We start from the raw sequence: 21,900 nt of genomic DNA on the forward strand, positions 1-21,900 counted from the left end.
TCTTGCACTGCATGCAACTGCTTTTGTATGCTTACAGTGTTTGAAAATCCAGGCATATGGTAGTGTGTTTCTGTTATTTTCTATGTTTATGAGCTTATGTATTGGAATGAATCTTTGTAAAGGTGTGGTGCAGTTTAATTTGTAGCAGTGAGTTGTGCCTCAGTTTAATGGTGAGCAGTGTTGCATTTTTGTTCATCATATTAATTTTACTGTATATACAATAGATCACTATGAATAGTGTGTTTAAAAGACATTATTTGAAGTTTATATGTGTGTGTGTGTGTGTGTGTGTGTGTGTGTGTGTGTGTGTGTGTGTGTGTGTGTGAGAGAGAGAGAGAGAGAGAGAGAGAGAGAGAGAGAGAGAGAGAGAGAGGGTGTCTATTATTTATCTTCCATTCATAAAATTATAATTTGTAACAACTGATGACATACTATTGTCAATACAGTGAAAATGTTGCATACATAATGGTCTAACTAAAAAAATGCTTTTCACAGCAACAAAGAAGAATGGTGTATTCCCAATTGTTTATTATCTTCACATGAATTTGAAAGCTGCTGAATGTGCTTGTGAAACTGTAAATTGGACTTGACCATAATGGGACAATTAAAGTATTTATAGTCATAAAATGGTTTTATTCTGCACAAAATGAACAAAGAAAAAAATTATATATTGCTCACTCACCTCAACGCTGTAATCAAGATTTTCCGTACAGCTCTGCCAGCAACTTGAAAGATCTACATGAACATAAACTGTTTGTGGAAAAGATAATCCTTCATTGTACCTTCCATTTGTAAACAAATGGGCAATGAGAGTGATAAAGTCATGGCACATGTGCTTAACGTACCCAGTGATACATGTAAATGCAATACCATTTTCCTGTAATGCTGACAGTATATAAGCTAATCTTCTGATAGTGCCTATTGCAACACATATGATAGTGCCCTAAATAATGTTGTGCGATGGGGTATTAATTCATTTTCACTTACAGGTTCAGAAGAGCCACCAATATTTGTTGCAATCTAAATAATTTTTACATAAACAAAAGGGGGATCATTGCTTTCAGCTGCAATGGGACATTAAGCAAAAATGTGTGGATTGGCCGTGAGGCGTACCGAGATAGTCTGTGCAGTTGCGATACACTGCATCCCGGATGGCGCAGTGGTTACCTCACCTGCCTAGTTAGCAGGAGATCCTGGGTTTGAATTGCAGTCCGGTACACATTTTCACTCGTCTCCAGTGATTACGATTATGTCCCGTTGCAGCTGAAAGCAGTGACCCCACTTCTGTTTACATTGTTGTTGTTGTTGTTGTTGTTGTGGTCTTCAGTCCTGAGACTGGTTTGATGCAGCTCTCCATGCTAATCTATCCTGTGCAAGCTCCTTCATCTCCCAGTACCTACTGCAACCTACATCCTTCTGAATCTGCTTAGTGTATTCATCTCTTGGTCTCCCTCTACGATTTTTACCCTCCACGCTGCCCTCCAATGCTAAATTTGTGATCCCTTGATGCCTCAGGACATGTCCTACAAACCGATCCCTTCTTCTAGTCAAGTTGTGCCACAAACTTCTCTTCTCCCCAATCCTATTCAATACCTCCTCATTAGTTACGTGATCTACCCACGTAATCTTCAACATTCGTCTGTAGCACCACATTTCGAAAGCTTCTATTCTCTTCTTGTCTGTTTATATGTAGTGTTTAAAAGCTGTGGGATATGCATGGTGTCTGCTCTTTTGAAGAAACAAACACCACGCATTCATATAATATGAGGGGTGTTTGAAAAGTCCGTGCAAAGTCTGAGAGATGGCACCACTGACATGTATAGAGGTCATGTTTAGTTAGTAGCATCTTTGGAAAGAACGCACACCAAGTTTCAGCCATATTGGTCTATTTCTTTGTGTGTGGGGTTCGTGTTGTGCCTCAAGGAAGTCAAGTGACCGTCAAAAAATGGACGAAAAAGAATTTCGTGTGGTGATTAAACATTTCTTTATGAAAGGCAAAACACCTCAAGAGACTAAAGAGAAGCTTGATGAACATTACGGTGACTCTGCACCTTCGATTAGAACAGTTTATAAGTGGTTTCAAAATTTTTGGAGTGGCCATATGGGCACAAGTGATGCTGAACTTTCTGGGCGCCCAATGGAGGTTACGACTCCAGAAACCATTGATAAAATCCATGATATGGTGATCGATGACAGAGAAGTTAAGGTGTGTGTGATTGCTAGAGCTGTGGGCATCTCACGATTGCTCACTCTTGACCAATAATGGAATCGTGTGAAACGTTGCAAGGATTGTTTGCAGCTGTTCAGGAAGAATCCGCAGGACTTTAAGCGTTGTTTCGTAACTGTGAATGAGACATGGATAGTACATTACTATACTCCTGAGACCAAACAACAATCTTAACAATGGGTTATCAAGGGAGAATCTGCACCAAAGAAGGCGAATACCATTCCTACGGCCGGAAATATTATGGCGACTGTCTTTTGGGATTCCCAAAGAATAATCCTCATCGACTATCTGGAAATGGGTAAAGCTATTACAGGTGCATATTATTCATGGTTATTGGACTGTTTGAAAACCGAGCTGCAAGGAAAATGCCGGCAATTTGACCGCAAAAAAGTCCTCTTCCATCACGACAATTCACCAGCATACACCTCAGCAGTTGTGGTCGCAAAATTAATGGAAATAGGATTCCATCTCATTTCACATCCCTCCTATTCTCCAGACTTAGCTCCCTCAGACTACTATTTGTTCCCCAATTTGAAGAAATGGCTGACGGAACAAAGATTTTATTCAAACGAGGAGGTGATTGCAGCAACTAATAGCTATTTGCAGACTTGGACAATTCCTCTTATTCAGAAGGGATCAAAAAATTAGAACAGCATCAAACGAAGTGTGTAAGTCTAAAAGGAGACTATGTCGAAAAAATAAAAAAGGCTTACCCCAAACACGTAAGTAGTTTTTATTTTTGCATGGACTTTTCAAATGCCCCTCGTAATGTTTGTTCTCTTTTCTTGCGTGTGTCTAATGACGAGTGTTGTGCACAGGTTTTACAGAAGCCCTGGTAACACGAAGTGAATCCAGAAAGTGAGTTCAGTTTGGTAATAAAAACAAAATGAATACAGAAAAACTATAAACTGGAAAAAAATACAAATCTGAAACAATCGTTCTACATCTCTTTCACCATTTTGTAGGTACAAGTTCTTGTATGCTTTACTCATAAACATAATTACCTGTGTTGTCAACCATCCAGTGACAAGTTCTTTGAGGTTATCATTGTTGCTGAATTACTGTCCACCAACGAACACTTTCAGGGGTAAAAAGGGATTGAAGTCACTAGTTAAAAGGTTAGGGCTACTAAACTGTAGACTTTCACGGCCGTAAATATCATGTCCATTATAATTATCCGGGCTGTTATGCCGTGGTCGGTTGATGAAATCTGTGTCGATTCCCAACGTTTCGTCTCCGACTGCGGGAGACATCTTCAAGGGGGTCCGTAGCTCGATGGAAGGTCCAACACACCCACTGGCTCGCTACTGACTGGTGTCAGTGTCAGCGAGGATGGTGGGCACGTCTCCAGCCAAACGAAGTGCTGCCCTGATGTCAGTATCTAAGAAACATGTTGCCAAACTATACTGAACTGAAACTCCACAGAGTGGTGGATCCTCCTGCCAAAATAGGAAACTGTGTTAAAGGCTACACTCTATGCGCAGTCTGGTGACCGACACTTCCATCAGTGAGTCTGGCATGAAGTCTGCCAAGTTCATGTGCTCAATTTGAGTGACTGCAGTTTGTTTTCTGCCACCTCCAATCATTTGGTTTCCCACTGACGCACAGTTCGTCTGTCAGACATCAAGACTGTGCCATGCTAGGGAACAGCACAATGATGTACAACACCATACTGACATGCTCCTTTGGCTAGTTTGTCATTTCCTTTTATCTCTATACATCCAAGTACCCAGCACAAAACCACCTCCTTGCCACAGTTTTGGAGCTGCTGTAAGGAGTAATGGGTGAGCTGAATGAACTGGTTTACCAGATACATTTGGCTGACTGCATGTAGTGCATTGAGCAATTCAGAACAGATGAGAAACCTAGTACTGTGATGCCTATGAATCCACTCGAGGCATCATAATGCCACATAATTCTGCATCAAAATTTGTAAATTGTTCCCCGAGGTGCATTTTGAAAATGCTATCGTGGAAAACAGCTGAACAACCAAGGGCATGCCCTACAGAACTGCAAGAGACAGAACCTGTCAGCTCCCTACACCTTTCCACTGAGGCATTTCAAAATATTCAATGCTTTGAAGCCCTCTGTTCATAGGTCTTTCAAGTGTGGGAGTCAGCTTAATTTCAAGTCAAATAGTAGGCCCAAAATGTAAAATATTGTCCCCCGCTGTGAACTATGGCTGGTTAGAACTTTGACAAGCATGGTTAAAACTGACATACATAGTTGTCTCTAGTAAGAACCTAAAACCAGTTTTATTGGTCCAAGCTTCCAACCTCCTGACAGTCAGCTGTAATTACTCATTTCATTTGAAGATCAGAGGAAGAGCAGAAGATTGTAAAATCGTTCACAAACGAAGAGCGATTAACAGTGCTCCTGACTGTGGAGGACACACCATTGACAGTGATTGCAAACAGGGTGACACTGAGTGCACTGCCTTTTGGGACCCCATTCTGATGAACGCAGTACTCAGATAATGCATCACCAATGTGGTAATGAAAGCACCGGTCCTTGAGGAAGGATTGGAGAAGAAGTAGTAGATGTCACTCATGAAATTGCAAATTTACACTATTAAAAGGTCAAAAAATGCATAAAGCGGATGGTTCTGGCATAAGAAGGAATCCTGTACCACTGTCTCCAGTAGATGTATGTTCTCAAGGACCTGAAACCACACTGGAAGCGGCACAGGTGACCTCGTGGGTCGAGGAACCAGATGAGGCGGCACTGATCATGTGCTCTGGAGTCTTATTAATACAACTGATAAAGGCTACACTCCGGTAACTATCAGGGTTGGTATAATCCTTGCCTGGTTTCCATAATGGAATTAACATAGCCTCCTTCCAAGTCATGGAGTACTGCCCATCAAACCAGATCTCACTGAAATAAGATAGGAGCTAGCCTTCAGCTCCAGGACACGGATGACAGAGCAGGGCACAATTAAAGACTATAGACTACCTCAGTACAAAAGATGCATAGCCTCCTCATCTCCACAGCCCTATGGAACACCTGAAATGCAACACTTTGTTTGCAAGATGCAGTGATGGTAAAAAAGTGTTTAGCTTAAACCTGAGCCATGTCTTTAGGTCTGTCCACCAAGTGGATAAACTAATGGAGGTCACGAATTCCTTCCAGGAGTTCCTCTTCCATTCTTTTATCACTCAGCTCGCTTATGCTCTCACAGACCTAAAAGCACAAGGTTTTCTGTAGTTGGATGGTGTTTGAATTTTCACAAAGCTACGTGCGTGGCTCTGGCTGCTGAGCGACATCTGTCATTTCAACAAGAGATAGGCAGTCATCTGAGGATTTTAGATGGCCGATAGACTGGAGAGTGGAATCTGTGGCAGCCTGTTGGATCACACAGGTGATATGGTCCACAACTCCTGGACACAATCCTGTTGTTCACAGATGACCTGCTGACCATATCACAACCAATTTATCTTTTGAACCATCTTATCTTTGTGGTCTCCTGTCGACCATCGTCTGAGTCAGCAGAGTAATCCACACCGGGAATTGGCACTTGGAATGCAAACCTGTGCCCACTTCCCACTGAACTCAGTCTGCTACAGCTGGAAAGCAAGTACAAAGGTCAATAGCTGATGATGACCCTATAGTTGTATGAAAGTGTGTCATCTGACCAGAGTTCAAAAGGCAGATATTCTCTGAATGGATGAGGTGCTCGATAATTTGACCTCTTCAGCAAGTGATAGCCAAGCCTTAAAGAACATTGTCTCCACTGAGGTCACCCACCAGCAGGAATGGGGATGGCTAGCATAATAAACTGCAGTTTGTGGATCACACTGTCTGTCAATGCAGTACTTCCTTTTTGATCACCAAGAGTGTTGAAATGCCTGTAACATGTCTTCGTTGAACACACATTCCCTTAGTCCATTATTTTCTACTCTGACGAGAAGACAGTAATTATGATAAATGGTCTACCCCCTTTATCATAACAGACAAGGAGAGCTATGTGGCAGAAATTCTGAAGTTTTGAGGTAATATAAGAATTGCTCTTTCGTTAGTCTGGAAGGAACTGAAGTATGTTTTCATATTGGCTGATTGTTATGTCCTACTTGCACTAACCACGAAATGGTACATATTTTGCTGTACGTGGTCAAGATTGAGTTGTAGCTCTCCCTGTAGCAGTTTGGCGAAGTGGTCAAACGTATGTCAGGTGTTAAACCACAGCCATAAAATTTACTTTTCTAAAATTTATATTGTCACTTGAGTTACAGGTTACAGCCTAGTGCCACAAACGGGGCTACTGGAAACGAAATATTTGACTACAAACATTGGCTACTACTACACATCAGTCTTGAATAAAACAAACCACTGCCTATTGTTTGTGATGGTATCTTCTGAAATGAGTCACAATCTGTGTTCTCTGTGGTATTAATTATATGGGATAAGTAAGAGCTATTAAAAGTGATGCTGGTACAATCTGCTGGTGACATACTGTGAGCAGCTGTGACTGAGCAACTCTTCATGACATTTATACATGAAAATGCTGACTAAGGAAATAGTGAAAGTAATAAGATGATTTGTATTTTTTCCTGCAAGAGTATCTGTGCATGATGTTTTGCTTCATTTGCTTTTCTCTCTCCACTGTTCCAGAATCTGGAGACCGTCCAGGAGGCACAGTGCAGACTGATGAAGAACTAGCAAGCATTGTGGATCCTGTATTAGCAGAAGCTGATACAAATGGGGATGGTTATATTGATTATGCGGAATTCAAGAAACATGACAAGAAATAAGTGACAATTTCATTCAGATCAAAATAGTAACAATTGTCATTTATATTATGGTTGTGAAATTAGTTTAACAATGTAACTGAAAATGTTTGCACCTGGTTACCAATTCCATTTGGCCATATAAATTACTGATACTGGTTTGTGTTTTGTGGTTGTTTTAAATGTAAATCATGGGCTCATCAATTTTAACATCGTGGAGGAATTTTCAGAGAATTATTTTCATTTGTTAATATTGCCAATTTTTGGCTTTTCTGCATTTTGTCATTCTTTTAAAAAGTGTGATAAATTATCTGCATTGTTAATTTTCTGATTTAATATGTAATGAAAACTTCATTACTTTTTGGTTTTATACTTTTGTTGATTTTGTTCATGTGTTGTTTTGAAGTAGTGCAATACATCCTATGTTTGTCTTTTTGAGAATGAGTGTGATTTTATCACCTTGGTGTTTTGAAAACTGTGGTAGATCGAGTGTATGTGTAGAATAACTGTTGAAGAAGAGAGGAAATTTGGAAATAAAATTTTTCTATTCATTCTACTGTTTTCAGATTGTACATAATTTGCAGTTCTGTCACTGCTCCTTCCTCATGTTATTCTTTACTCATGCTATATTTTTTCAATAGTCTGAAATTTGTTTTCTTGAATTCTTTTACAACTACCATTTATAAAAATTGCTATACCATGAAAGGAGTATCAAGAAATAATGGAGGAATTCAAAGCAGAATATAACATACAGATGATTTGGGGTGCTGGCCGAATATGCAAGACAAGGATTTTAATCTTTTGGGTGCCTGAAAATAATCAGTCATATAAATAATTTAAGGAGTAAGAGTAACAAATCACCAAATAGTAGAGGCATTCATTCATTTTAAGGTACATATACAAGATCAAGAACTTTGCTAGCTTTAAAGTATATCTTTTTTGAGTTACGGAGTGAGTTGCGGTTGTGTGTGTGTGTGTGTGTGTGTGTGTGTGTGTGTGTGTGCGCGCGCGCGCACACACTTCTTACATGTAAAAGGACATTCTACAGACAAACAACATTTTTCAGCCACATAAACAGATGTTTGGCCCGACGTAAGGTGGATTATGGTATTGTTGTGACCACATTGGTGTTATGGCAGTAAACTGTGATGTGTAATGTAGAAGTTTTGGAGTCTGCCAAATTATTTCAACGGAGTGACTAATCAGTTAGCTGTTGTTTGTGTGTCAATGGTGGTCATAGTAGTTCCTAAAAGTACTTAGAAAATAGGAACACTTCTATAGGGATGGTGTTGTCCTCCAGTAAAGTTCACTTCTGTCTGGTGTGCACAGGAATGTGTATGTCTTTGCATTTAAGTGATGTGTCAGCCTTTGGCCTTAAATGTGCACATGAACTTCAAGCATAATGTGAATTGGCCATAAGCCATGTTTCTGACAAACCTCACTTGACTGTTGACTGTCGTAATCACTACATATTCCTTAGCAGATATTGTGATATATACATACACATAGTAGTGGTGGTTTCAGCATTCAAGTTACCTATGTGTGCATGGCACGTAATTGTAGGGACTAGTACACCGTACAGATCTAGGTTTTATAATAATAAGTAATTTCAGCCATAATTCGGTGATGACTCTTTGACAGGATAAAAATCAAAACATATGGAGTGATACTGTAGGCACTATTTTTATTAAACATGGGTACACCTAACTTGAAAAGGACTAACATTTTAAACTATGGATATCGTTCTCAATTTTGCTCCTCTGAAGTTAAGGAAATGTCCTAATTTTTTACGTGTATCTATGTGTTTATGTTCATGTGCAGGTTTTGTGGCTGCCTCAGAATGAATTTTACTCTCTTAGCATTGGTGATAACATACATAAATTTAAAGCTCTTGTAGTAGTGTACATGTCATGGATGGTAAGACCATAATGAGAAGGCAAGGAAACATCAATTTTGATCTCGGAATGGGTTAATTTTGTGAGGACAGGAACTGGAATGAATGTTGCCTGTGACAGTAGCGCCAGTAGTGCAGGTATCCTGTAGATTTTATTTCCACAGAGTGTAAACTTGTTAGGAGAAAGAACAATAGACACCTCAGTTGTCATCTAAAGTGACTGAACATACTAACAAGAATTTAGAATAGACGTTTCATAGAATAAGTGTGTAGCATAGCTTGTGACAGAATTTAAGTTACAAAGAGGATAGCACACTTGTACCTGCTATGCAAATGGCTCCACATTATGCAGGTCATCTGTTGATGAGAATGGAACAGATTAATTCTGACTTGTAGGAAATGTGGTAAAGTTTTATGTCATCTTTGTTGAAAAAGAGTCTTGTGGTAGTTGATGACTGATGGTAAACTGGAGGAAGATGAGATATTACAACAGACAAAATGGGAAAACACTTTGCATGACGAAAACAGTAAGAATTGGCTGTAACTTATTGTCTCAGCAACCATTCTTAGGCTTGGGAATCAAGTTAACCCTGTTTCCATACAAACGGATACATCTTGGAATGAGAATCTGGCTGTACAGTTATGCAGTTCATTAAATAGACCTTATGCTCATTAACAACAAATTTCAGAACTGTATGAAAGATGCGAGAGCCTGTTTTGGAATAGATTGCAGTACAGGCCACATCCTGGTTATTTGCCAAAATGGCCATAAAATTGAAAAATTGGTACATGAGGAGCAACTACAGACCATCTGGTATAAATAGCGAGAAACAGAAGCACAATGATAGAAGGTCTATTATGGACCATGAACAAGGAACCAGTTTGATAATTTAGAAGAGATAGTGCTTCTTATTAGGAAATGGGTATGATAATGATAGTGGTGAAGACAACCATTGAGAGAGAAAGAAATTTGAAGGAAATATTTAGTTCATTTCTGTATGTCGAGATGCAATGGCAGTTGAAGGAAGAGGAACTGATTCAAAAAATGACAGGAAGAAAGGCCAGACAAAAGGGAAACACAAAGGTTATTGTGTACGTAAAACCGGAACAGTATCAGTTCTTTAGTAACTGCAGTGCATTATAACCATTGCCTTAAAGCAAGGAATAAGCTTGAGAAGTGGCACTCGGATGAAACTCAGTTTTATTCTAGTTGGGAACTGGAAAGCAAAGACAAAATATTTAGCAGGAGAGCAGGATACTTTGACATTCTATTAACAATTTCTTGCCTGTTGGCACTTAGTACCAATTATTTTGATCCATGTTTATTGTGATTACACACAAATTTCCCATATCCTGAGCTGATGGTACATTTAAGTACATATTTGTGTTGAGTAGGAGACACTTCACCACCTTCTCGAACTCGTTTGCTACTCAGAAATTATGTTCGTATGATCTTGGTGACAGCTGAAAATTTGCTTTGGATGACCATATTTGTTTTGTTTACTGTTGTAAAACTGTTGGCTATTTCGTGTGCTTACTAGCATAGATCATAGATATGTTGGATATTAGGTCCTAATTTCTTCTCATGCACATCTTATATTAAATCTGCAGTTTATACACTCCTGGAAATGGAAAAAAGAACACATTGACACCGGTGTGTCAGACCCACCATACTTGCTCCGGACACTGCGAGAGGGCTGTACAAGCAATGATCACACGCACGGCACAGCGGACACACCAGGAACCGTGGTGTTGGCCGTCGAATGGCGCTAGCTGCGCAGCATTTGTGCACCGCCGCCGTCAGTGTCAGCCAGTTTGCCGTGGCATACGGAGCTCCATCGCAGTCTTTAACACTGGTAGCATGCCGCGACAGCGGGACGTGAACCGTATGTGCAGTTGACGGACTTTGAGCGAGGGCGTATAGTGGGCATGCGGGAGGCCGGGTGGACGTACCGCCGAATTGCTCAACACGTGGGGCGTGAGGTCTCCACAGTACATCGATGTTGTCGCCAGTGGTCGGCGGAAGGTGCACGTGCCCGTCGACCTGGGACCGGACCGCAGCGACGCACGGATGCACGCCAAGACCGTAGGATCCTACGCAGTGCCGTAGGGGACCGCACCGCCACTTCCCAGCAAATTAGGGACACTGTTGCTCCTGGGGTATCGGCGAGGACCATTCGCAACAGTCTCCATGAAGCTGGGCTACGGTCCCGCACACTGTTAGGCCGTCTTCCGCTCACGCCCCAACATCGTGCAGCCCGCCTCCAGTTGTGTCGCGACAGGCGTGAATGGAGGGACGAATGGAGACGTGTCGTCTTCAGCGATGAGAGTCGCTTCTGCCTTGGTGCCAATGATGGTCGTATGCGCGTTTGGCGCCGTGCAGGTGAGCGCCACAATCAGGACTGCATACGACCGAGGCACACAGGGCCAACACCCGGCATCATGGTGTGGGGAGCGATCTCCTACACTGACCGTACACCACTGGTGATTGTCGAGGGGACACTGAATAGTGCACGGTACATCCAAACCGTCATCGAACCCATTGTTCTACCATTCCTAGACCGGCAAGGGAACTTGCTGTTCCAACAGGACAATGCACGTCCGCATGTATCCCGTGCCACCCAACGTGCTCTAGAAGGTGTAAGTCAACTACCCTGGCCAGCAAGATCTCCGGATCTGTCCCCCATTGAGCATGTTTGGGACTGGATGAAGCGTCGTCTCACGCGGTCTGCACGTCCAGCACGAACGCTGGTCCAACTGAGGCGCCAGGTGGAAATGGCATGGCAAGCCGTTCCACAGGACTACATCCAGCATCTCTACGATCGTCTCCATGGGAGAATAGCAGCCTGCATTGCTGCGAAAGGTGGATATACACTGTACTAGTGCCGACATTGTGCATGCTCTGTTGCCTGTGTCTATGTGCCTGTGGTTCTGTCAGTGTGATCATGTGATGTATCTGACCCCAGGAATGTGTCAATAAAGTTTCCCCTTCCTGGGACAATGAATTCACGGTGTTCTTATTTCAATTTCCAGGAGTGTATTTATGAAATAAACCAAAAATCTGTGGAACTTTAGAGTACTGTCTGGCTGTGTATGCATTTTTCTTCTACTGCTACACAAGCATAGTTTATTGTGTATTTTGCTAGCTTTGTTGATCAAGTTGTATAAAGGTTGGGCTCCCTTTTAGTGTTAGTATGATTTTCAATTCTGTAAATGTTGTTTCACAGAGAAGTACTATTTCTAATGTTTGCATATTCTGGAATACTTTGTTTGTGTAAATAGCAGCACACACTGTCCTGGATGGAGGTCTATTCTGTCTGTAAATTGGTGTCCATAAAAACATGCTTTCAGGGCTAAGTATTGCACTTCATTGATGTAGCTGCTTTTGGATGTGGACTTGATATGATTACAATGTGACAATATTTTTCACATTAGAAGATCATTACTGGCTTAGCTGCTGAGTCACACCTTCATAAGATACTGCATATATGAACATAAGAGCTGAAATACTGTAAATACCTGAAGAACAGAAAGGAGCTCTGTTATGAGCAGTCTTTAAGAAATAACAAGACAAACTGTGTATAAAATATTCTTTTATTTTGTTAAACAGACTTGAAGGGACCTTGAAGCACAATTCAGGGGTCTGTCAGATAGACATTCACAAGTACCTGTCAACTGTCAGCAATTCATTTGTCCTGTGACAGCTGTGGGGAAAGTATTATAAGCATGATATAAACTTGTATACCCTGAAACATTCCTGCTCTCATATAACACAGAAATTAGATATATTTTTCAGTTTATGGCATTGCATTCTCCTCAATAATATAAATGAGCGTTGCAAGTGGTAAGAAAAAGTTTTTTGGACCAGGAAATGATTCATAAATGTATTAATACTTGACATAACAAATTGAGTGTGTCCATTATTATTGACTATGCTAGTAAATCTTTTGTATTTGCAACAGAAAACATAGTGATGACTATTGGAAACTTGTATTCTTTCAATTTAGAAAATAATTTTCTCACAATCAAATTTCACAATATTTACATTTATTTGCACATATTTCACTTGCAGCATGATTTCAGAACTGACTTATAACTTCGACAGTTGAGTAATAACTGTTTCCCTCTAACAAATATTGAACTGTAACTGAGTCAAGGCTGAGAGCATCATGAGGTCATGGCCACAGTCACTTACATAACTTTTTGACAGTCTGAATTGTATTTACTTCTTTGTTAGAAAGCAAAATATAATTACAGTTTTGTAATCTAAGTAATTTCACTACAAGATTCACATTAAAACGTGCTTGACAATTTGAACTATATAATTACAATGATGATTTTGATCAACATTCCTTTTTTGATGAAATTATGAGAGGCATTCAATATGTAAAGCAACACTTTTTTCTAGGGAAGGTTGGTTTTATTCAGGACTCCAATACATCATATTACTCTTCACCCTTTTAACTAAAAAACCCTATTTTTCACCATAATCTCTGTTCAATGTAACCGCCTTATGCCACCTTCCTGGGTGGGACTGTATGCCCACATGGTACCACTCTACTGGTCAACGTGAGAGGCAATGTCTTGCTGCATCAATAACTTCCCCATCATTCACGCACTGCTTCCTGCAGAGTGCGTCCTTCATTGGGCCATACAGATGGAAGTTGGAAGGCATGAGATGTGGTGGGCTGTAGGGTGGATGAGGGAAAACAGTCCAATGAAGTTTTGTGAGCTCTTCTTGGGTGTGCATGGAAAAGGAGTTCATTTACATTTTTATGGTGATGAAAATGCTGAAGTCATTTATTCAGTTTCATGAGGATAGCACAATACACTTCAGAGTTAATCATAAGGGAGAACATCAAACAGAATAACCTCTTCAGAGTCCCAGAAGACTATTACCATGAGTTTACTTGCTGAGGGCGCAGCTTTGAACTTTTTTTTCGGAGGAGTGGTGGTGTGGTGCCGTTTAAAGGATTGCCATTTTGTTTCAGCCTTTAAGTGATGAACCCGTGTTTCACCATCTGTGATGACGTTCAGCAAAAAATTGTCATGATCAGCCTCGTAACGCACAATCAGTTCCACCCAAATTGTCCTTCGTTGCTCTTTATTGTCTTCTGTTAGACGGTGAGGAACCCAGTGGATGCACACCTTTGGGTACCGTAACTGGTAGACCAGTGTGTGTGAACTACCAGCAGAGATGCACGCAGGAGATTGGACAGGGTTTGTGCAACCTTGTTGTGATGGTGACAGATTCCTCGTCCAATGACTTGCCATGCTCTTGTTCACTGCCAGGCCCTTGTAGGCATTCTGCAAGCACTTATGAATATCCGTGATGCTGTAGTTTTCTGCCAAAAGAAACTCAATGATAGCTGTCTGCTTGGAACTCACTTCCATTACAGATGCAGTTTTGAAGGCTACGTATAGTGTCACCACCTATCAGAACTTCATGAAACTATAGGGGCCAAAACAGGAATGTTCTACGATGTCCCACAACAATTAGTTTCAAATTATAACCATTAAAATTAGGCATCTGGTCGTCAATTGGATTTACATTCACAAGTCCATGGTTTGTTTACTTAAGGCTAAAAGCATCTGCCAACCATTTTGCTTACAGAAGGACTACAGTCAAGAGTGTGGGTTGTTTGTATAAGGATAAGAGTGCAAGTGGGCTGCTGGGAGGTGATTTGGGGGGAGGCGTTACCTTGAAAGTGGCATGTGTTGCTTGTTTACATGGGGGTTATAAATCAGTGAGGTAGAAATGGTACAGTTCCACAGCTAACGTCGATATGGGCAGAAGAATTTGTGTGCAGCTCATGAAATCGGAAAGGTGCAAGAACAGCAGAACATGTTTATTGGGTTCTTTGGCTGCTGGAATTTGATATGACAATATGGAGCAGATAGTTTGTCTACATGTTTGATATATCTGTCCCCCTGTAATGCACTCTACAACTACGCCATAGTGTGTATTACACATCAAGACTTGGAGAGCTCCCCCAATATATATTATTCGTCTATATATCTTGTAGTTATCTTCTAAAACCCCAGAGGTATATATGAATAACCCTGTACACATGAGGTTGCTAAGAAGACAAAGTGACGTACAGACAAAAAATGAATATTACTTTATTTTACTAATATAATACAAACCACTGTTTCATTCTGCGAGCTGCTCAAGACTGTTGAATATCACCTCGTTACTGCTATTTATTGAGATAAAAATATTAAAAAACATTTTGGAATGTTAAAATCACAGAACACACATTAAATGCGGAAATAAACTACAAAATATTTATATTTTAATGATTATGACAGTTCACTCGATATAGAAATAAGGGAAAGAACACTGGACATTTAGAATGTCAGGCTTGAATGAGTCAGTCTCCTACAAACTGATCTGTGCTTTTTTTGATAGTCATTTTCGACATATGCAGAGCACATTTATATCTTTTGATCAGTACCTGTAGTGGTTGAATTGATTTTCTCATGCTTTTGTTCACCATCATCATCTTCCTCTTTTTCATTTTGCTGAATTCCTATATTTTCCCTCCTTCATTGTTATTGTAAATCAGATTTTTGACAATATCAATTTTGAAGAAATAACATTATTTGATTCCTCTGCAATTTACATTCAAGTGCAGCATTTGTATTCTCAATAAATGATCCAGGAATGGCAAAATAAAAAAAGAAATGGGTAGTATCACTGTTCCCAAATCAATTATTACACTAGATGTAGACACCCTACGGGCACTAATGACCATAGCAGTTTTGCGCCCCAAAACAAACAAAAGAAAAAAAAAGTAGACACCCTAAGAAAAATGAAATGTTGTTGAGACTGAATGAGTAAAGAGAAAAAGGTTACTGTGTGTGTGTGTGGGGGGGGGGGGGGGGTGCATTGTATGCAGCTGTATGAAATGTTCTCACAGAGATCGTACGTATATAACACAATATACCTAAGAGAACATGATTTTAGAGCAATTTTTACTTCTTTTTCTATAGTAGAACTGAAACATGGAACTATTAATTACTATTTACACTTGTTCTGGATGATCAAAAACTAAATCAACGATATTAATCTTTCCTTCATGAAATCATGTTCAGAAACCACTTGTTAATGGTTGCTTATGACACATAATGGTTATTCTGAGAATAATAACAGCTCATCTGGTCATTATGCAGAGCATATGCAGTAATTATACTTAGGATTTTAAGATGAAAAATGTGACACGAGAGGTGCAAACACATGTCACTGACTGCGCACCTCCTCCTGCCGGAGGTTCAAGTCCTCCCTCGTGTGTGGGTGTGTGTGTTGTTCTTAGTATAGGTTAGTGTAAGTAGTGTGCAAGCCTAGGGACCAATGACCTCTGCAGTTTGGTCCCTTAAGAACTCACACACATTAGAACATTAGGGGCAAACAAAGGTGTGACACTTTTGGTGAAAAAAGTGTCAATTCCAAACACAAAAAATTATAGTGAAGTGCTGATATAAGTAATTAAATCACAAACATCCAAAAGAACTCACTCAATCTAGAGAAAAACAAAACTGCACAGACTGATCTACTTTACTAGCTCATTCAGAAAACTGCTGAAACTAACATTTAACTGAGACTACCTCTGTGATAATCCAGCAAATATTTGCAAACAGAAAAAGAACATTCTACATGAACAGACACATGAGGTGTGTATTTTATTTTTAAATGGTACCCAATATTCTTGTTCATTGCCACATCCCACACACCAGTGTTCTTGGCTAAGCTTCTCCATGTTTGTTTTCTGAATACCTTCAAGTGCATCTTTCACATTTATCAGGATGGTTCATTGTGCTTTTACCTCAAAAGAGTCCTCCTCTAGTTTTTTCATGCCTGTTGTAAGGAAGAAGTGTCCATCTACAACATAAAGTTCATCTTGCTGTTCTTGTTTATCACACACTTCTCTAGTCTTTCTTACAGCTGAAGAATGGTATTGCAAATTGACTAAATTATGCATACAGTCTGACAATCATTATAGCTAAACACTGCAGATTTCACTCATGTAATCCATCTTGTGATGGTGGGAAGGTGACAAACGATCTTCTGTAATTTATATTTACTTTCTGTATTCTGGCAAGAGCTTTTCTCAAGATTTTCAGAATTCAAGATACAAATACTTCAGTATTCTCTTTTTAATGCCTCATAAACTTGATGAACAGTGTGCACAATGTAAATCACACATTTTAAGTTACAGAACATAGACTCAAGATTGCAAAATACGTGTAATATATACGGTAAGAAGCTTAATGCACAACTACTAGCTGTACTCGACCATAGCTTAGTCCATAGGCCACAACAAACAACATACACTGTTGGAACTTTGCATCACTGCAGCATTGACCATTTTATTTTATTTATTTATTTTTTTTTTTTTTCAGAAAGGTGAGTTAACAAATAATCAGCAACTAGTCAATTGATTTGTGAGACTTTTCTTCATGTGAAGGCAGAAGTTGTAACTTTCTTAAAGAACTCTCATCATGGTGGCATTGCCTGTTTTCTCAAGAAAATGAGTTCACAAAAGCAGAGATTTAACTCATTCTCCTTTCAGTTATCCTCAGAAGTATTCTATACATATCTTTCTGTCTGCTGCTAGTTTTATCTACCATAAAACACACTAGATTGGCGCTGAAGTTACAACTTCCTTAAAGTACTCTCATTGGGAACAGACATTATACATTAAATATATCAATATACGATTTTGATACTGTTGCTGTATTATAGTTCCATATTCATGCTTTGCACTTTTCACATGTTTCTGATCACAATTTCATCGTTCTTTTCATCAATTACAATTGAGATGTTACAAACGTTGCAACTTATGACAGTTCTGTTACCCTGAATGCAGTCACTACCAAAATGTTTAACAATTTGTATTCTGGCACCTTGAGTGTACCTAAAACAGAACTATTAAACAAGCAGATGAGCACCACAATCACATTAGCCACGCTCACCGCTGTGAGTTATTAAACCTCAAACTGCTTCTGCTCATGGGGTGGGCACAAGACAAGCACCCTGCAAATAATCAATCATTGTTAGAGGTGATGTACATAAATAGCTTTCCTTGTCAGAAAGTTTTGTAATGTGAGAAATTTATCTATGTAAATAATAGAGATCGGCATACTTTTTCACACCCCTGCCCCCACTTTCCACAAACCATGAACCTTGCTGCATTTAGATGGCTTACAATACAGGTAGCCGTACAACTGGTGCATCCATTTTAGATGTGTATCTTTGGAGAGGTCAGCAAAGTTATGGTTGTCGAAAAAAAGGCAGTAGTCTTTTCAGCAACTGAAAGTCAGGGGAAACTAAATCCATTATTTTTCCCGATGACTTGCAACTGTACTGTGTGATTTAATGATGATGGCTTCCTCTTGGGTAAAATTTTCCAAAGGCAAATAATACCCTATTCAATTCTCTCTGTAGGGACTGCTTGGGAGATGCCATTAGAAAAAACAAATCTGACATTCTACAAGTCAGAGTGTGAAACGTTAGATGCCTTGATTGGGTAGGTAGTTTACGGAATTTAATAAGAGCAATGGATGGGCTGAAATTAGACATATCAGGAAATAGTGAAATATGATAGCAGAAAGAAGAGGACATCTGGTTAGGGGATCACAGGTTTAACAACACAAAATAAAATCAGAGTAATGGAGGACAGATTTAATAATGCATAAGAAAATTGGAATGTGAGTGAACTACTATGAATGGCAAAGTGAACCTGAATAAATCATGGAAGGTTTGGAAATAAAGGAGATGGAACTCAGATAAATTACAAGAACTGGTGCTGGTGGAGAATTTCATAGCTTAACAAACAAGTTGATTAATGTTCAGGAACAGTTGATTTTCAAATGCTTTTAAGAGCACAAAGAGCTTCTACTAGCTTAGCATGTATCATTTCAGTTTCCTAAAGGGCAAATCAACTGATGAGGCCAATAATCAGGCTCACAGTTATATGAAAATATTGTGCAGCAATTACAGTTGACATTACAAGTGCTTTCAACAATCTGGTATGGAAGGAATATAAGGGTTGTAACATACTGACCATACATGGCCATATTAGTGTGAACCTGAGCAGTGTATTTCAATACCACTGCCAGGGATGTTGTCACTGTAATAATTCAATGGAGCCTAGGAAATGTTGTGAGGTAGGTTATCTTGCTGAAACAGTAAACTCAGTGGAATGGCACAAACAAATGCAGCATGGAGCATGACAGATTTCCACTCTGACAGTGGCAGTGCTGTTGTAGGATATATGTACAACAAGTGCAATGCTGCTTACTGTAAGTACTAGACATGTTGGTAAGGAAATTATTCTTAGTCTCGCAGCCCTACCACATTGATGGGTCTGTGCCAGACAAGGACACCACACAGACCTGCCAGCAGATGTCACTAATTCTGTTCATCATATCATGGGACTGCAGCTCCACTGAATATGTTCACTCCTCTTTGGAGTGTAACACAACTGCAAGTTTTGCTCTTCTGTACAAGGTGGAACCACTAATGACCATTCAAAATCATTCGATGAAATTTGAACATATCCAAAGCACCAGAGGATGTTTACACTTGTACAATCCTCCTGTTTCATGCCCTTCTGTGGCTTGATCACAGAGGGGTGTGAATAAAATGTCAGAGAGTCCATTTAAGACCCCTCAGTTTGGCAACACTCCTGGTGTCACCTATGCAACTTTGTTGAGCACTCTTAAAAATGTCCCTGTACAGACAAAGCCATTCACTGATTCCTAGGCACTTGTGTGACAGGCAACCATAACCCATGTGAAATGTGTGGGAATGAATGGCCCATGGGTAGGGATGTTTTGATTGAAGCACTTTATGCCATCCCTGATGCCTTTTTGTGTCAATTCTGAGTGGTGGTATGTCTGAAATATTTTCCTTGGCACCCACAATAAGACAGTATGATTTCAGCACTGAGCATCATTGTCCCCTGAGTAAGAGGGGTTGTGGCAACAATCCCATCATGTGACGCATCCACAGTGGTTTTGAGCAGAATTGTGGTGAAATCTGGAGTGAATGTGAGATATTAACCCATCTAACACCCCACATGAACTTCTGATCTGCGGTATTTTATTTGCCTGCTGTTTGAAATGTCACTGAGTCTAAGGGTGACGTCTCAGGGCACAATGCTATTGCACTGTTACAGAAAAAGAGTATGGGCACCACTGAGCCAAATTTCAAACTTCTGCATGGCAATGGGAGACAGTTACTGGGTTTTGAGGAAGTGACTCTTTAATTGCGTTGTTCATTCTATGACACAAAAAATTGCCTCCTAAGATTTTTCCACCACCATCAGCTAAAGTTGTGACTTACCCTCACTACTTATCTCGGTATGGTAGCCATCATCATGAGATGGACTCACCATTTCAGCATTATAAGGCCACTGATCAGCATGAAAAACCACCAGTAGCAGCAGGTCTAATTTGTGATCCTGTTATAATTTTTGACTCAAAATGGCCACCATCTCATAACCTGCCCCCTCCCACTTTTCCCACTTCTATAGGCCAGTTGGGTGATGTATAAATGGTGTGGCGGGTTGAATTACAATAATTTATGACCCGAAAAAATTATATAATAGCTGCCTAGGCACTTTGATAGTGGCACTCTGGGTTGGTGCATGCATCTCCCAATAGCAGCCACAGGGTCCACAGCCACTGCCACCTGTGCCGCTATCAGACTGTAGTCCATTGTTCTTGGGATGGCTGCTAATTCACCCCTAGGAAGGAGATGCCACATCAGACAACAGTTGCTCACATGCCTCACCAGCAGCAGCCATGCCTGTAACAACAAATTACATTGGGAACAGTTAAGTCTTTGCCTTTGAGCCAGAATACATGCCCCACCAGGGGCACCATATGTAGGTAGCAATCATCGGTCTTAAACATACTCTAATAATTTTATAACTTGTCCAAGAGTTGTTCAAGATATTTCCAGAAATGAGGTGTCATTAACATTTCATCTCTTAAATGCAAAAAGCCATCTGCCACATAGGAACCTTAGTTCCTAGATTCATGCCTTCACCCCAAAATAGGTTTCCATAGCAAGACCTGTGCAGAAACCAATTTTATATTGGCTGTACTATATTCTAAAATTTGTCATTCCATGATGTCAGACCGATCGTGGCCATACCAAGCCATGCCCTGTTTTTTCATGTACAGAAATATACAGATTTTTTTGGCTGTAATAGGATTTTTATATCTCCTCAAAATGCTTTCTAGTGTTTCTCAATATTCCTCCCACTGTCATATTGGCCCTCTCATTTAGGAGAAATTGCATTAATGCCCTGATGTTGTATGTCCAGCGATAAACTTGGACATTGAACCTATCTGCCCTAGTTAAACAACTGTATTTGGCCCTCGGAACTAAGTTCAGATTATGGCACATGGCTTTACTCATTTAAGGTCCATAATTCTAGCTCCATTGGTGATCAGAGATACAACCTACCCCTCCTAAAACTCTTCCCTGTTCTTTTGGTAGATATTTGCAATTTGTAGCGGGAGCTGTCTGAAAGAAATACTGCTCATCGTGCCCTTCATGTAACTCTTAGTGTTGACAGAAAATGCTAGTTTGTATCCTGTTACAAACAAAATGGTTTTACAAACTGATATGATAGAGCAGTTCCAAATTAGCCTAGTGTGATATTGCTTTAATCTATATGTAATAAAAGAGACATCCAATGACTCTTAGAAGGACTAGTATCTATCTCTGATTTCTGCATTAGTGCTACCATTATGGAACTTAAATGAGGAAAACCATGTGCCACAATCTGAAATTCAGTTCGAAGATTCTAGTGCAATTGTTAAACTAGGGTAAGTGGGTTTGATGCCCAAGTTAATATAGCATTAAAAATGAAGAATAGTGAGTGCTCCCACAAAGCAAAGTGCAGCACACAGGCTTGGAAATTAACACCCCATACCACTAATCCATCCATGTCAGCTAAGTACCAAATGAGACTGGATGTGTAATAAAGGCATCATCCAGTCCATCAAACATTAATCTTCTTGTCATCTGTGGA

General features: G+C 40.0%; 1 protein-coding gene across 5 annotated transcripts in view; it reads left to right on the forward strand.

Annotated features, from left to right (window-relative positions):
* LOC126248514 (uncharacterized) overlaps positions 1-7,505 on the forward strand; it is a 75,458-nt gene extending 67,953 nt beyond the window's left edge. For 2 of the 5 annotated variants that reach the window (XM_049949562.1, XM_049949565.1), the window contains one exon: positions 6,839-7,505. In XM_049949562.1, coding sequence (XP_049805519.1) covers positions 6,839-6,978 — 140 coding nt within the window. In that variant the 3' untranslated portion in view covers positions 6,979-7,505. Of the gene's footprint in view, positions 1-6,459; positions 6,799-6,838 lie in introns of those variants that run through there. The other 3 variants (XM_049949561.1, XM_049949564.1, XM_049949563.1) reach the window with 3 other exon arrangements.
* Positions 7,506-21,900: the final 14,395 nt, after the last annotated feature.

This window comes from Schistocerca nitens, chromosome 3 (assembly GCF_023898315.1).
Source record: "Schistocerca nitens isolate TAMUIC-IGC-003100 chromosome 3, iqSchNite1.1, whole genome shotgun sequence".
Lineage (NCBI taxonomy): Eukaryota > Metazoa > Arthropoda > Insecta > Orthoptera > Acrididae > Schistocerca > Schistocerca nitens.